The sequence below is a fragment of the Drosophila gunungcola genome, assembly GCF_025200985.1.
Source record: "Drosophila gunungcola strain Sukarami chromosome 2R unlocalized genomic scaffold, Dgunungcola_SK_2 000013F, whole genome shotgun sequence".
Lineage (NCBI taxonomy): Eukaryota > Metazoa > Arthropoda > Insecta > Diptera > Drosophilidae > Drosophila > Drosophila gunungcola.
Window position 1 is genome coordinate 1158446 of NW_026453171.1, and position 17203 is coordinate 1175648.

A 17203-nucleotide genomic window follows, 5' to 3' on the forward strand; every position below is an offset into this window, starting at 1 on the left:
AGTCTTCAAAGTGTAAAGGATTTTGCACTTTGTCAAATTCAAAGTCCGACCTTATGCTTATGCTGATGCTAATGCGGATCCGGATGCGGATGCGGATGCGGATGCCACCCGCTCAGCCTTGTCTTGTCGGTGTCATAAGCCACAGGGCCGCAGAATCGCAATCGGTCTTGGCCCGCCTGGAACTTAATCCAGAGACTTGGCCTGAAACAACCCCAAGATGCTCGCCAGGCCAAAGGAATATCAAATTGAAACTTTGTACCTTGGCTGAAGGCGTCTTGCAGGCACGTGCCCGTGTGGCAGGCGAAAAGGATCCCAAACTGCTATGGGGAATGGGTTGAGCTGGTTCGCCTTCAATTACCCTTTCGACGACGCTCGCTCATATTATGATAATCGCATCCTAATTGCGAGAAAATTACGCCCACGTGCTGCTGTAACCCGATCAGGATTGTCATCAAAGAATATGTTGCTGGAGCAGTCAGCTGACGCAGTGAAAGTTGGGTTCAATAACATGACCCATTCACATGGTACAAGAACATGAAATTGCTCACGGTGTAGTAGATTGTGACACATCAGATTGCTGATGTTTTTATAATTTCAATATAAGTTTGTGCTCACTTCATTTGTTCTTGAAAACAAATAAAAAGAATTATAATTAATACAAAATATTTTAAGCTACCAACTAAATTTTTCTAAATATATATATATATTTTTTTTATTTTCTTCTATAACTTCTTTAAATTCAATAAAATCATTTCGAAAAAATCACGTTGGTCTTCTGAACTATAAGCAAGCAGTTTATGAAGCAGTCATTTCAAAAAGACAACAAAAGTTATAACAGAAGCGATAATAGCAGAAATATAAACATCAGCCATATCAGCAGCCATAACAGCAGTCATAACAGCAGTTATAACAGCAGTTATAACAGGAGTCATAACAGCAGAAATAACAGCAATCATAACAGCAGTCATAACAGCAGCCATAACAGCAATCATAACAGCAGTCATAACAGCAGGCACAACAGTCATAACACAAGGAATTCAAGCAGTTTAGCAAGCAGTTAACTAGACACCAATTTAATGTTTAAGAACGCTTCCGCCAGGTGTCGCTAACGCGGGCGAAAGTGCAGCGCAGTATCTAAAAAATCCAATAGAGGAGCGAACCATATAGCCGTTACTTTTAAACGAACATTTAGTTTAACCTTTAGTGGTAAAGATTTTTGCAGCCACTGAGAAGGTGATTTTGTGGTTTAAGCTTCCCAACATAAGTGCAAAATAAAATTATATTTATTTAGTATATAAATATATATATAAATTATTATATTTATTCACAAAATTATGTATCCGCCACAAATTATTTGTATTTTTTTTTAAGTAGTTGCAGAACAAGTAATGTATAAGCCAATAAAAATACAATATGACTTAAAATTCATTTTTTTTTAAACCAAATGCAAAGTGGGCAGTCATTGCTGGCGAGCTTAGGGAACAAAAGTCCGATGACAAAAGATCGAAATGTGAAGTCCAAATTTAAAGCCCAAACTGTTTTAGATCTATACCGACTTGTTAATTTGGGCGAAAAAGAATCATCTCTACCGAGAACCCAATGCAGTTCAGCCTGTGTCAGCTTGGTGTCCGCTTTGGGTTTTTGACGTTTGACTTTTTAAACAGCACAAGGATTTCTCTACATCCATTAACAATAGTTTATTGGAGAAATAAAAACTATTTATATGGTCCCAAGGACCCTATTTGAGCAGTGACGGCTTAAGCCACACGCTGATCCTTTATTTCATTTAAGTATCAGTATCTTTTCGCGCTCCTGAATAATAACGAAGCTATGATGACATCGAATTGCCATCCCGAATTTTTCGCTTCAGGCGCTTCTGCTGAATTTGGTCGCCTTCTGTGTGAATTGTTATCTCCTAGTTTTTATGTATTGACCATGATTAATAAACTTGCATTAAAAGTATGTAGGTCATTAGAATAACGGTTCTAAATGTTTAATCAAAGATTAGATCTTATCAGCGTTACCTTTTCATTACAAATGCATCTTTGTTCGTATAGAAATTTGTATTTTAAACTTTGACTGAGCCTAACGTTTGCTAACTAAAACCCCTGAGTAGCAGCAACTAAGAGATTGTTTTGAGCGTTTGCTGCAGCTTTTGCAGAGCTTCGAAAAGCTTGAGCCACCCCGAGAGTCAACTGAGGTTTTATATTCAATTTCACGCCGAACGCTCTCAGTCCGCAACCGTCGGTTTTGCCAACCAAACGTGCTTCATTTTCCATCAATTGACGCTTCGAAACGTTTTCAATATTTTCCGATTCTGGGATTCAGGATTCGGGGGGCTTGCCAGTGGGATTTCGCAGAGAATGCAACGGGATTGATATAGCAGAGGGCCACGAAGAGCCTGGCAAAGCAATAGTAGCCACTGGACGGATCCTGGCTCGCCTTTTTTCTGTGGATGTAACGGAATTCAGTGGTCAAGCACTGGGGAAAGCCAAGTGCCAGCCAGCATATCGATACTGGACACCGTTTCAAAAGAACAAAAAGGAACAACGGAGCAACGGAGCAGCGGAGCGTTCGAGGACTGTTGAATTAGTTAGAAGCGAAGCAACAACCACAAATACAAACAAACGGGGGCCCCATTCAACAACCTCTCGACGTCGCCGTATCGATTTTCCGTTACATCGTTATACACACACACTAACCCAGTTGGCACACAGCCATTACGCATACGCCCCATAGCCTCCCCAAAAAAGAGAGCGACTCCAGCTGCCAACTGCCAGCTGCCCCACAAAAACCAAAACCAAAAGAAGAGAGAGAGAGAGAGAGAGAAGCTGGCTGGGATTTGTTGCATCTCGAAGGCACTGGAGGCATGTTTCATTTGGCACTCGCTAGCCGCGGACGGACAAACCATTTAGGTGAGAGTGCCGCAGATTGGAGAGGAGCAACAGTAGTAGCAGTAGTAGTAGCAACAATAGCAACAGTATACGGACGGACAGCTTAATTGCGGGCAATTTAGATTTAATCCGCGGGCTGGCACACACAAACCAAATAAAATCATGCATTGTGCGCCCAATTGAAATCCCCCCTAACCTCTTCTCATTTCGCACACAGGGCTACGGCAATAGCCATTGTAGATAGCATTCATCAGCATCACAAATCGCAGCCAGCCACGAGTTACACTCATTGCGAATATCTCGGAATAGGATATTCCACCACACTCCACCCTACTCCACTCCAATCCACTCCACAAAGCCCCAAAAAAAAAAAAGGAATCGCAAACCACCAGCAGCAAGGTGTTCAGCATGGCGAGACTTCAGCTGGAATGGGGACAGACGACGGCATTGGTGTTGCTGCTGCAGGTGCTGATGGTGATGATGACGATGATGATGATGATGGGCCAGGTGGTGGGACAGGGGCCACCGCCGACACAGGTGTGCCCGGAGCAGAGCGAAATCGCGCCCTGCATCTGCACGGTGAAGAAGAACGGGCTGGACATCCTGTGCGAGACCACCGATCTGGCGCACATCACCAAATCGATGGGCACTCTGAAGGGCAAGAGTCCGATCATCTTCTACCTGAAGCTGCGCCACAACAATCTGCCCAAGCTGCAGGGCTTCGTCTTTCTGGCCCTGGATATTCGCCACCTGACCATTCACAACAGCAGTTTGGCGGCCATCGAGGAGAACGCCCTCAGTTCGCTGGGTAACGAGATGGACGCCAGTTTGAGTTTGTTTGTTTGGTTGTCACACATCTACCTTTATTTACCGCAGGCACGGGACTCACCCAGCTGGATGTGTCCCTTAACCAAATGAAGACGGTGCCATCGCAGGCGCTGAAGCATCTGTTCCACCTGTTGATCCTCAATCTGAACCACAACAAAATCACAGTGGTCCACAACAATGCCTTCGAGGGTCTGGAAACGCTGGAGATACTGACGCTCTACGAGAACAAGATCACACAGATCGATCCCGAGGCTTTCCGGGGACTCGAGGAGTATGCCAGAAAGTCCCTCGATTGACAGCTCTTGTTTCTAATGAAAACCCCTTTTGTTTCAGTCATTTAAAGCGTCTAAATCTGGGGGGCAACGATCTGAGCAGTGTCCCGCAGAAAGCGCTTTCCATACTGTCCACTCTGAAGAAGCTGGAGATCCAGGAGAACAAGATACGCACCATCAGTGAAGGCGACTTTGAAGGTGACAATTGTTGTGTCCCAAAGAGATGGCAATCGATTAAATGTTTTGGATTTTTGGCAGGCATGCAGAGCTTGGACTCTTTGATATTGGCCCACAACATGATCACCACCGTGCCTGGCAATGTCTTTTGCCACCTCACCCAGCTGAACTCCCTGGAGCTGGAGGGCAATAAGATCAGTGCGATTGACAAGGATGCCTTTAAGGGCCTGGAGGGTGCGTTTCTCCATTGATTTCTCTGTTATTTATTTGTTTAATTTACATTGTGACTCCACACAGAGAACCTGCAATATCTGCGGCTGGGCGACAACCAAGTCCATACTATTCCCAGCGAGGCACTGCGTCCCTTGCATCGCCTTCGTCACTTGGATCTGCGTAATAATAATATCAATGTTTTGGCCGAAGATGCCTTCACTGGATTCGGAGATTCCCTCACATTCATTAATCTGCAGAAAAATGAGTAAGACTTTGCGTTGAATTTTCATGTCTTCTTAACTTTTTTAGGAAAAGAGATAAGTTGGAGGACTTTTTTTAGAACATACAAACATGAATATTTAAAAGATTCTTTGCGTTCATGTGACTTTATTGCACTTACGCTTGAAAATTTAAAATCACACAATTCTCCAGAAACTAAACCACAATTTTTCGGTGTAGTTGGACTTTTTTTTTTAGTGTAATGAATATTTTCGCTTGTTTTAAAGACCATTTTACATTTATAGCCTTTTTTTTATTGGAAATAGCTTTAACTTTACTGAAAAAATAAATTTTTGACTTCATAAGCTTGTTGGCTTCTTTAATTTTCCATCTTTAAACGATACAATAAATTTCGGTTTTTAGGCATGTATTTTTTAAGGAGTGTTATTAGTACTTACTTTTCTAAAGATGTTTGTTACTAATGCTCTCTTATTTATATTTCACTCTGTTTAGTATCAAGGTTCTTCCCAGCCTTCTGTTCGAGAATCTCAACTCGCTGGAGACGTTGAACCTGCAGAACAACAAACTGCAGCGCATTCCGCAGGACATAATGGAGCCGGTCATCGACACCCTCCGCATCATCGATATAACCGGCAAGTCTTAACCATTCAAGGCCGCACAAAATCAATAGCAAACTAAACCGAAATCGCAATCGCGATCGAAACTCCCAATGCAGATAACCCGCTGAACTGCTCCTGCGAGCTGACCTGGTTCCCCAAGCTGCTCGAGGACCTGAAGAACAAGGACGACGAAATGTCGCAGAAGAAGAAGCCGCTGTGCCACATGTCGCTGGACAATCGCGAGTACTTTGTGCAGGCCATGCCCACCGAGAAGATGCACTGCGCCGGCCTCAATGTGAGTCCCTCGCCCACCAGCGGCGGTCTGATGCGGATCCTGCAAGTGAACATCCTGGCCCAGATTGCCGTGTGTAGCGTGGCCTTTCTGACTAGCGTCTAAAGCCGCATCTGTCCAGCTAGACGCGATGTTCTATGCGGGTCAGTTTCAGTTTTAGCTTCAGTTTCAATTTCAGTGATAGAAAATAGTGCGGTCCCTTCAGTTTGATTCGATTTGATTCGATTTGATTCGGCGATAACGATAACATAATGTCCCCCCAAAACGAAGCCAAAGACCCACAGTCACAGACCCTTTTGTACGTCTACAAACCATTTCTGTGTTGTTGTATTGTATGTTTTCTTATAGATTATAGAGAATCCGTGAATTATGCAACTCTGCCAATAATTAGACTCAGAAAGCACGCCAGCCAGCCAGCCAGCCAGCCAGCCAGCCAGCCGGCAACGCAGCAAGAATATGTCTCCCAAATCCACCTTGTTGAATTGACGCACCTGCAGCGGCAACACCACCATCCAATCCACTCAACTCCACTCCACTCAACTCCAATCCACTCGACCCCAGTAGCAAGTAGCTCGACTTGCACAGTAGCTCGACTCGCTGGGGAATGCTGATTGAGATGGGTCGGCACGGCAATCCAATTCAATTGTTAACGGACATAGCTTAGATGTAAGGCTTGATTTAGGTACCAGTGCACCTGCTGGGGTTAACCAAAGCGAAACTCAAACATATCAGAATATTGTTACGTTTAAGCCAGGAATTTCGTTGTTACACGCGTTAATCTGCACAATCTGTGTTGAGTGCAGGCTAAGGATCCCCACGGATACCCATTTATTATGTGTAGTCTATCGTCTATCGTCGTCTTGTCGTCGGTGTTGTGAGATACAATCATTACTAACGCGTTTCGTAGCCCCTCACCTGTTTCCAGTCCTACCTTCTGCACCCAACCAACCAACCAACCAACCAACCAACCAACCAATTAACCAACCAACCAATTAAGCCAACTGAGCAATCTAGCCAAGTCGAAATTCTTCGAATCTATGTATGTACTAATGTACTAATCAACTATATCCAATTGTGGCTGCACTTTGGGTGCCAGAGGCAAGGAGAAACTGAGGGAAAAAAACACAAAACAGAAAATATGAAAATTCATTTGCATCAATCACCAAGAACTGATTATGGAATAAGTAGTTTGTACTCTTTATTTGCCATTAACAAGGGGCAAGTACTCCCGATCCCAAAATACCAAATTACCAAATTACCAAAATTACCAAAATCCCAAACCCATATCCAAAATCCAATGAGATACCCTCACTAAAATCGAGAATGCATATCGTTATATTGTTATTATATCGTGACATATCAAGAGCTCCCAGTAATAAAACACTCGGATGGCTCTACACTGCTAAGATAGTGACATTTTATAGAATTTACATACATTTTTGAGGCATCTGAACAAGTTTGATATTTATGCAAGAAGTGAATTAAGCAAATGTATCTACCATATATGCAGAGTGGAATTTTTGAAATTTTTTATACATATACTTTTATACACACATACATACGTACCTTTTCAATTATGTCTATGCAAACTAAGTTGTAATTCGATTAGCAATTAACACAGACAGACACCCCAATCCGGCCGACCCCGCCCCCGCCCCCGATACCGCTCTAGTGCCCACCGCCCAGCCGACCGGTGGCTTGGGTCAGTAGCCGCCCACTGGTGGGCGGTGGTGCTACGTGAGCGGTTGCGGTTGCGGTTGCAGAACCGACACCGGTAACGGAAATATTTTCAAAAGAATACGCCACACCACCGATTCGGGTCAGTTTCCTTTGGCTAGAGCTGTTCTTTTCAAAATATTGCTAACAATGAACCCCATCGAAAGCTGGGCCTGCATAATGCTCTCCATGTGAGCAACAGTTTCCCAAACGGGAAACACTCTGAGAATCTATGTAATAAAGAATCCATGTTGGTTACAAATGCAAGCAGGTGTTATTTTTATTACTATTTTGCCCGAAAAAACAGTGTTACTGGCACTTCAAATCCATTGAACGGCTTGGCCATGGTCTTTGCGTAGGCTCCCATGTTGCGAAACACTACGAGATCACCTCGGTTCAAGTTGGGCAAGTGCTGCTCCTCCAAAATCTAAAGGGAAACATTAACTGATGTTCATCGCAATTACTCCAAATAACAAGCTCACCCTATCCTGGGCATCGCAACCCTATCACAGACTTGAACTTTGGCATGGAATCGGCTCCAACTGGATAATTGATTTCAATGCTGCTTGAAAAATTTCAAAATACTGGGTATCGATGCTAGTTCTTACCAGGAAAACTTCAGGAGTCACAACTACGGAGGTGTAAAAGTGCAGGCCAGGAACCCGTAGATGCCGTCATTTATGTAATACATTAATGTGTCCAACTTCCCAGCTTTATTTCGGACCTCCCGCTTGGCATGGATCTTACAGATCAAAGTGTAAGCAGCCTCCACAAAGAAACGTCCTGGTTCGGCAATTATTTGGACCCGCTCATCGGGGAAACGGAGCTGCACCGAGGTGTTTACAGCGTCAGCAATCTATAAAAATATACAAATATTTGAATATTTAAGGAATCTTTTAAAAACAAGACTTTTGCAACTCACATTCTCGAACAGTGCATCATCGGTGCCGGGAAAACCACCGCCAATGTCCATTAAATTCATGTCATGACCAATAAGCTCGCCGCACTTGAAGATGTTCTCGGCTTTTTCGATGGCCCGGTCGTAGGCCTCCACCTCGCTGCATCCGGAACCTACATGGAAACTAGTGCCAGTAACCTTCAGATCCAAGGCCTTGGGCAGGAGCAGTAGGGCAGCGGCATCCGCCTTCACATTGCATCCAAACTTTTCGCTCAAAAAATGCAGTGCCCCTTGGCCTCGCTTTTGAATCTTACAATTAGACTAAAATCGAGAAACACATCATCGTACTATTAAAGCTTATATTGGGTGGGACTTACTTGGAGTTGGGATAGTGCTTATAGAGCTTGTAAACCTCGTACTCATTGTCCACCGTGCCATTGACCACCATCTGCTCCTTGGCGTACTTCAAGTGGTTGACTGGACGACAAGGATGTGCAAAGCTAATACGCTCAGGTGAAACGACCAAGTTATTTAACATGTTTTAAACCAACAACACTTGTAAAAATCCAATTAAAATACTTTTATATTCAAATATTGGTATAAAATTATAAATAAAGTAGCATTTTTTGTTCTTTTAATTTGAATATAAATCAACTCTTTATTTATATTTTATATTTATATGTAAGCAGATATTTCTGTTTTAATTAAAAATTTAATATTTATACATGTAAAAATTTAACTTTATTGGTAAAAATCAATAGTTTTTCTTTCGTTCAAATGTGGTTAAGTCACTTTTTTCGAAAGAACCTTGTCTCAGGTACCTCAAATCCATTGAAAGGACTGGCAATGGGCATTTTGTAGGCTCCCATATTGCGAAATCCTAAAAGATCGCCAACGTTCAAATTGGGCAAGAGAAATTCTCCGGATATCTAAGGAATACGTAGAACATTGCATGATATTGATTGGCTCAAATAATAATTTACCTTATCTAGGGAATCGCAGCTGGGCCCCCAAATTACAGACTTAAACTTTGGCAAGGTTTCAGCGTCTTCCTGTAATAGTTACAATTTGATTTATTCAAATTAAATAATATTAAAACAACAACAACAAGATTTAAAGTACATATAAACTAACGAGACTGCAAAACATATTTTAAAGAAAATATTCTTGATGAGTTCAATAGCCGAGTCGATCTAGCCAAGTCCGTCTGTCTGTCCGTCTGTCCGCCTGTATGAACTTTGAAATCTCATAAACTATTGAAGCTAGATTTTTTGGGATTTGGCATGCAAATTTTATTAGTTCCTACGCAGCTCAAGATTTTTTCAAAAAGAAATCGTGAAAGTATGTACTGTCACTCTGTGACATGTTAGACAGTAAAGTGTTGGACTCTGTGTGTGTTTCGGTCATATCTATCGGTAGACACAAACATTTTCAAAACTAGCTAATTATTGAAAAGTTATTCGGTTTTGAAGCCCTCTGCCGCCGTTTTGCCTCCGCTCTGCCGCCGCTCTGCCGCGCATCTGCCGCTGCTCAGTCACTGTTCGGCCGCTTATTGCAGTAGCGTTCCCTCTTGTTTTAAAATGTAAATGGTAAATGTAATGGTGAAGAAGAAAATTTGGTTTTTTAATTTAGATCTTTGCAAAGCAATAAAGTAGAGATTTCAATTTCAGGTGGTCTGAATTCTATATATGAAAAGAGCATACCATTAGCCGAAGCTATCTAGCCATTTCCGTGTATCCGTTTCTACGGAAAGTAAAAAAGTTTTGATTTGGTCTACTTTTCCAAAAGTCTTCTTTAAATTGAAGGAATAAATATATATTTCGGGATCAATCGGAAAATAAATAACTATTTACGATTTTAAAAATACATGCTTAATTTTAAGAAATCTGTGGGCTATATAGCATTTAATTTCTGCCTAAGGCATCTGTTTTGATAAAGAAGAATTAAGGCATTCAACAAAATAAAATTATGGAGTTTCCATAGAGAACTGATTGATGGTAAACATGTTTTTTAAAACTGCAAGAGAAAGTAATTCCATATCTTACCAGGTAAAGTTCGGGGTTCACCTCCTCAGGGTAGTAAAAATAGTCGGCAAAGGCTCCGAAAATGCCAGCATTTATAAAATACATTAATGTGTCCAACTTCCCAGCTTTATTTCGGACCTCCCGCTTGGCATGGATCTTACAGATCAAAGTGTAAGCAGTCTCCACAAAGAAACGTCCTGGTTCGGCTATTATTTGGACCCGCTCATCGGGGAAACGGAGCTGCAGCGAGGTGTTTACAGCGTCAGCAATCTATAAAATATACAAATATTTGAATATTTAAGGAATCTATTAAAAACAAGAGTTTTGCAACTCACATTCTCGAACAGTGCATCATCGGTGCCGGGAAAACCACCGCCAATGTCCATTAAATCCATGTCATGACCAATAAGCTCGCCGCACTTGAAGATGTTCTCGGCCTTTTCGATGGCCCGGTCGTAGGCCTCCACCTCGCTGCATCCGGAACCCACATGGAAACTGGTGCCAGTAACCTTCAGATCCAAGGCCTTGGCCAGGAGCAGTAGGGCAGCGGCATCCGTCTCCGCATCGCATCCATACTTGTCTCTTAAGGGACACAGTGCCTCCTTGGCCGCACTTTTGAATCTTACAATCAGACTAGAATCGAGGAACACATCATCTCACTACCAAAGCTTATATTGGGTAGGACTTACTTGGAGTTGGGATAGTGCTTATGGAGCTTGTAAACCTCGTACTCATTGTCCACCGTGCCATTGACCACCATCTGCTCCTTAGCGTACTTCAAGTGGCTGACTGGACGACAAGGATGTGCAAAGATAATGCGCTCAGGTGAAACGCCCAAGCCAAGAACCTACAAAAGCAACAGAGTTTACAATAAGTTTCAATGACCTTATTATCTCAAATAAGTTACAGGACAAATAAATAAATTAATTTTTTTTAATTATTATAAAAAAATTGCTAGGACTTTTAAATTAATTTCCTTTTTGTTTATTGTGTAGCGTCTATAGTCTATTCACGTACAAAAAACAATTAATAAAACTTAAATGATTATTTATTCCATGATAGTTTTCTATGTTCTCTAAGAAAAGATTTTAATGTATATTTTAATTAACAAAAACTTATGGCAGCTTTCCCTATTTGCTAACGTTAAAATACAACTCTCAAAGAAAACCCACCAATTTGAGTTCGTTTTTGGAGGCGCAGTCGAATCCAGTACCAAGATCCGCCAGAAACTTGACCACAACCGGATCGTCATTGCACTTGACGGCGTAGTGGGGCTTAATCCTGGGCAGCAGTTTCTGCCAGAGGCGAAGTTTTCGCTCCAAGCTGGAAAGATCGCAGATATTGAGGGCCGGGTCCAAGTTCTGCAAATCAAACTGCTCAATCGCCCGACGGATGTTGAGCTCGTTCTCGTAGAAGTGGATTTCGGGGACACCGCTCGCCATCTCGCACAGATTACAACTGACCGCTTTGAGATAGAGTGATCTTGAACTCATAAGTCTTATCAGTGCGAAATTTGCAAAGTCATAACAAGGCGGCCTGGTTTGGCACACCAACAAAATAAAAGATCATGCTCTACTATAGTCAAAATGTATTCATCAGAACATATTGCATACTTTTACGTTGTGTTTTGTGCAAGATCCTAAATGTATAGTATCTTAAAATAGGTCGAAAACTCATCTCATCTAATCGAAAATATTTTCATACCCAAAAGCTAAAAATTTGGTGTATGTAACGTTTTGAAAAAGGCTAGCAAAAAATTGCGACTTGTTTTTTGGCTTAAATCAAAACATATATTATTAAAGGTAAAGTTTATTTGCCTACTAACTCGAGGTAATGTTTGGTTATAATATTTTTATTTCTACACTATAACTCCCTCCCCCTCCTAAAAAAAATTTAAAAAAAATAAAAAAATTCAAATGTTGTCAACTTTGATTTGTAAATAATTTGTATTTTTACTTCCTGGTTTCGTAGCAAAAAAAATCTCTAGCACACATTTTAATATGAAAAAACTTGAAATCAAACAAGAAAAGATTTCCTGTTGATAACATGTGCAAGCCAGTGTTGATTTAATAGCTTTTAACAAACGGTTTAGTCATATTGCCCGGAAGTACAGAGTCTTGGGGACATCAAATCCATTGAATGGACTGGCAATGGGCATTGTGTAGGCTCCCATGTTGCGAAATCCCAAAAGATCGCCTCGGTTCATGTTGGGCAAGAACAAATTCTCCGATATCTAAGGGGTAAGAAAAACGAGTCTTAATATAGCTGGAACAAAAGCCAAATGTTTGCCCACCTTATCAAAAGCGTCGCAACTGGGTCCCCAAATCAGTGACTTCAATTGGGGCAAGACATTCGTTTCATCCTGAAAAATGGTTTTAAGTTTATTTATTTTTTTTTAAGTAATGCCCTAAACGCAAGTGTTTTGGAGTTAAAAATTTATTTTAGTGAAATAAAATCTATTGAACACAAAAAAAAACAAAACAAAAATTTAGTTTTGATAAATGATAATTAAAAACAGACAGTATTAAAGTATAGATTTTAATTCAATACAAATAAATTAACCCCTATTCTTCTAAGTTTTTTTTTCTAAACCGTCGAGACGAAAACTTTAGAGTAAAGCCTTATTTTAAGCCGCCTAAGTGTTGTTTCAGTACTTTTAAGGTATCAGTTTAATACTCATCTTATTAAGAAATATGAATAGTATAAAATTCTTGTAACAATAGTTTATTTCCTATGAACAATTTTTTTTTTTGGGTGTAGATACTTAATTAGCAATGCTACAAACTGCTTTCCATTTAAAAACATAATGCAAATACTATCTCATTAAATGCACCGAATGTAAGTTTAAAACACCTTCTGAAAAATAATATTTAAAATAACTACTTACTAGATAATGCTCAGCAGTCACCACTTGATGGTCGTACAGAATGCAGTTGAAAGATCCATAGACGCCGTCATTAAGGTAGTACATCACGGTGTCCAGCTTTCCAGACTCATTGCGAACCTCCCGCTTGGCATGGATCTTGCAGACCAATGTGTAAGCAGCCGCCACAAAGAAACGTCCTGGTTCGGCAATTATTTGGACACGTTCATCGGGGAAATGTCGCTTCACCGAGGTGTTGACACTCTCGGCTATCTGTAAAATAGTTTTCTTTGTGCCATTGCGTTAACAACTGAGCTTTTTCTCCACCTACCCTCGCAAACTTTTCGTCATCGCTGCCGGGAAAGCCGCCTCCAATGTCCAAAAAGTCCATGTCATAGCCCAGCAGCCCGCCGTATTTGAAAAGATTATTTGCCTTCTTGATGGCCCGGTCGTAGGCCTCCAGCTCGCTGCATCCGGAACCCACATGGAAACTGGTGCCAGTAACCTTCAGATCCAAGGACTTTGCCAGCAGCATTAGGGCAGCGGCATCCACATCCGCATCGCAGCCAAACTTATCGCCCAGCGGACACTGCGCCTCCTTGGCCTCGCTTTTGAATCTCACAATTAGGCTGGCATTGAGAAGTAGATGAGCATGAGCACTGCTTAAAGTTTAGATTGGGTAGGACTTACTTGGAGTTGGCATAGTGCTTGTGCAGCTTGTACACCTCAAACTCATTGTCTACGGTGCCATTGGCCACCTGGTTGTCCCTGGCGTACTCCAAATGGCTGACAGGTCGGCAGGGATTCGCAAAGATAATGCGCTCTGGTGACACATCAAAGCCTAGGACCTATAAAGTTAAAAATGATAGTGTTTATGTACGTATTCACGAAATAAGGAATAAAGATAAAGTCTTAAGAGTGGGGTTGCTTGACATAAATTACCAGAACCCTAAATACAATTTTTATAGTAACTAAATACTTATACTTTAATACCATCTGTAGTTTATTTTCAGACTTGGCTGGTATACAATTTCAGTGGATGACGAGAACGGAAGGTTATACGCATTGTTCTTAGAAATAAAATTTAAAAAAAAATAAAGGGAAGGTAAAGATTTCCTACATCAGAATTCAACTGACTCAACTATGATTACAATTAGGTCAAAGTTAATAAAGTACCATTTGCCTTGAGATTTTCTCAAAATGCGTTAGCCATAGCTATAGGATAAGCTGCCAAATATCTGTTACACAGAAAATTTTTGCCGATTTTTATACGTACACTGATAATGTTTAACAAAAAAAACCTGGCCGATCGGACAAATACATATTATGGCTGCAATTTAATAATGCGGTTTAAAATTGATAATTGCGTATACCTCTCTTTTTTTTATTTTTATTATTTCTTATCCATTTCTTAACGACAAGGGTATTAAACTTCGGCTTCACAAAGTGAGCTCCCGTTTTCGATTTAATAACAAAAGCGAAGAAGACTGTCTGTTGCTAGGTTAATCTAAGGTTTCTGTACAATCAATAGCTTATTTTATTACTATAAGTGATTACAATTTCTGCTCTTAAGTAACACAAAGTTGTAGTGCTAATACATTATCACGTCTCTCACTTTAATCTCATATGCTCAATCACTGAATTCATTCAACCTTTCTATAGGAGACCCACCAGTTTCAGTTCATTTTTAGAGGCGCAGTCGAATCCGGCTCCTAACTCGGCCAGCAGCTTGACCACCACGGGATCGTCGTTGCACTTGACGGCGTAGTAGGGCTTAATCCGGGGCAGGAGCTTCTGCCAAAGGCGATGCTTCCTCTCCACACTGGACAGGTCGCAGATGTTGAGGGCCTGGTCCAGAGCCTGCAGATCGGACTGCTCGATCACCCGGCGGATGTTGAGTTCGTCCCCGTCGTAGTACTGAATTTCTGGGTTACCGCTCGGCATCTCGCACTACTCGCAACTGACTATGGCACTCCAGCCCCTCCAGCTAATCCCTTAATATATATACAATATATATTGTATACAATTGTTATCAGTCAACGACTTGTGTCCGAATCGCAACAGACTTGCGAAACATTTAGGAGAGCACGCACCGATGGTGTTCCTCAGCTGGCAACAATGAGGCACTAATTAGCGGCAAAAGGTCAAGCGATTGAGACTGAGCCGTTACACCGTCGCCCCTGGATTCGAATGAATATTTGCCAGTATGCGTAATTTACAACCAACAATATTTGGCATCGTAAATAATTTTAATGCCCTCGCGCCGCTGCACGAGCATGTAAAACTAATAAAATGTAAATTTCGAACCGGAGCAATTGCCGGAGTGGCCATCAAGTCGTGCATAATCGACACTTGCCCCGCGGACATGACGCACTTCACACCGCCTTTGGAATCGTAATCGCATCAAACCCCTACACACACCCCTAGAAAATTGCACGGCAATGACAATAATAAAAGTAATAATAATAGAAGTGTGCGTGTCGGCAGGGAGGGTGGTTGTGGTCTGTTGTCCTGGCCAATTTAGATGCCACCCCTCGTCGACTGCGTCCAAACGGGCAATTAAAAATTAAAATCAAACTTTTGTAATCGATATTGGCAATTGCCGCTCTTCATCGCCAGCTTGCGATGGAGTGTCCTGCTATCAATCAACCATTAATTGGTTAGGCTCATCAATATTTTTTCGCACACCCTTTGGCCTTAGGCGAAGATGTTATAACCAACAAAAAAAAAAAAAAAATAGGAGTTGGAATCCGCAGAATGATAACTGTCAGAAACCACAGACAAGAGTATTGAGCGATGACCGAAAAAAGGATCTTGTCATGCTCGAAAATCCAAGGAATCGAATATATCCGAATCATTGCGATTTGATTGCAATTTGCTGCGAGTGTCATCATTCACTCGGCATCAGTTTTTCAGTTTCGAATGCGATTTCAAAGCTAACCCGAAACCGCAGCGAGCACTCCTCACTTTGAGTGATGTGACAAATCGACGCCAGGCTGAAAAGTGCCCACAAAAAATACAGAAACGGAAACCCCGACAATTTTAAGCATGCTGAATTGTAAAACTGGTTTCGCCCTATTTCTGTACAACTAAATGCATTTAAATCATTTGGTTAATTTGCTGGAAATTTACATGTAAATGTCATTAGTTCAGTCGTCAGACCCAGCAATTCCCAAAGCATTTAATTTGAAATCAAGATCTATTATGGCTTAGGGGGAAAATAAACTCAAATCTATCTAATTATTTTTCAAAAACTATGGTTTTCTAAATATTTAGCCCGTTCGAAATCGTTACATCAAAACAGAGCCACATTTCAGCAAACGTAAAGAGGAAATTTGAGTTATCAATCAGTTTTTTCCACGTTGTGTCTGTCTTTTTAATACGTTTCGTTATCATTTTTAGTCAGGAAGACTTTATTTTGAATATAAATTCAAACCAGACTGCTGATAAGACAAAATCTCACTCGCTCTATTTTCAAAGAAAATATGGAGCAACATGAGTTAGTTTAATTTTGAGATTTATACTGAACTAAGAGTGTTTAATTATAATAGACGATTACAATCCAATACACATATTATCTCTTTTCAATTGAAAGTAAATAAATATAATTAAACAAAAAGATTGGCAAGTAACAAAAAAATCAATTACTTGGTGGTTGTATTACATTAATAGTGTAATATTTTTTCTTAAATATTTACTTAGTTAAATAATAGTTAAAATAATTTACCCATTTGCTTGTACAAATTATTGAACTAATGATTTAACTATAAAGCCAAAAATTACACGTTACTTGCCAAGTTCTAAATACTAAAAAGGTGTTATTATCAACATGCGTTTAATTTCTGTTCAAAGGAATTATAGAAAAAATCGCTTCCACATGAACATTCATGGCATTCACACACTATTTATAACATAATTTGCATGGTAAATACTATATATTGTGCCATAGTTATATGACCACCTCCCGCAAGTTTAGCGGCAACCCTCTTCAGAAATAGTTTCATAATAAACTTGCCATGGATGGCAGCGCCAAGTTGGCGCCCTCAACAGCCACACGAACAATAATAATCAGGGAGCAGGACTCACCTTTGGCCCACAGTAGCGCTTAGCGCCCCAGGCACTTGACCGCTGATTCGAGGGCCCTCGTTTCAGGGGATCTGCAGGGGGTAAGGTATATGGGAAGGGGG

The 17203-nt window shown here is 41.0% G+C and overlaps 4 protein-coding genes across 8 annotated transcripts; 1 reads left to right on the top strand and 3 right to left on the bottom strand.

Moving 5' to 3' along the window:
• The first annotated feature begins 2231 nt into the window (after positions 1-2231).
• On the top strand, positions 2232-7498 carry LOC128256172 (slit homolog 2 protein). 5 transcript variants are annotated; one of them, XR_008267704.1, is made up of 9 exons: positions 2232-2915; positions 3112-3702; positions 3771-3993; positions 4056-4192; positions 4253-4405; positions 4469-4649; positions 5117-5256; positions 5340-5813; positions 5864-7498. XR_008267704.1 is itself a non-coding variant. In XM_052986308.1 (9 exons), the coding sequence occupies exons 2-8, from the start codon at positions 3303-3305 to the stop codon at positions 5618-5620; spliced, it is 1515 nt and encodes a 504-aa protein (XP_052842268.1). In that variant the 5' UTR covers positions 2232-2915; positions 3112-3302; the 3' UTR covers positions 5621-5658; positions 5864-7498. The 5 variants fall into 5 exon arrangements, 3 of the variants coding, with proteins under 3 accessions (XP_052842268.1, XP_052842269.1, XP_052842267.1); XM_052986308.1 differs by having other exon boundaries at positions 5340-5658; XM_052986309.1 differs by having other exon boundaries at positions 5340-5518.
• On the bottom strand, positions 7487-8667 carry LOC128256218 (ornithine decarboxylase 2-like). Its single transcript, XM_052986450.1, is given in 5 exon segments — positions 7487-7658; positions 7714-8087; positions 8154-8419; positions 8422-8450; positions 8507-8667. Coding segments are annotated over 4 exon segments (681 nt in total). The 3' UTR covers positions 7487-7658; positions 7714-7862.
• A 198-nt stretch (positions 8668-8865) lies between these two features.
• LOC128256178 (ornithine decarboxylase 2-like) lies at positions 8866-11596 on the bottom strand. Its single transcript, XM_052986316.1, has 6 exons — positions 11326-11596; positions 10843-11000; positions 10489-10786; positions 10175-10423; positions 9113-9181; positions 8866-9058 (listed from the first exon to the last, which is right to left on the bottom strand). The coding sequence occupies exons 1-6, from the start codon at positions 11593-11595 to the stop codon at positions 8918-8920; spliced, it is 1185 nt and encodes a 394-aa protein (XP_052842276.1). The 5' UTR covers position 11596; the 3' UTR covers positions 8866-8917.
• Positions 11597-12072: 476 nt separating this feature from the next.
• Positions 12073-15000, bottom strand: LOC128256177 (ornithine decarboxylase 1). Its single transcript, XM_052986315.1, has 6 exons — positions 14688-15000; positions 13707-13864; positions 13348-13645; positions 13041-13289; positions 12447-12515; positions 12073-12386 (listed from the first exon to the last, which is right to left on the bottom strand). Exons 1-6 carry the CDS (start codon positions 14958-14960, stop codon positions 12246-12248), a joined length of 1188 nt encoding a protein of 395 aa, XP_052842275.1. The 5' UTR covers positions 14961-15000; the 3' UTR covers positions 12073-12245.
• Positions 15001-17203: the final 2203 nt, after the last annotated feature.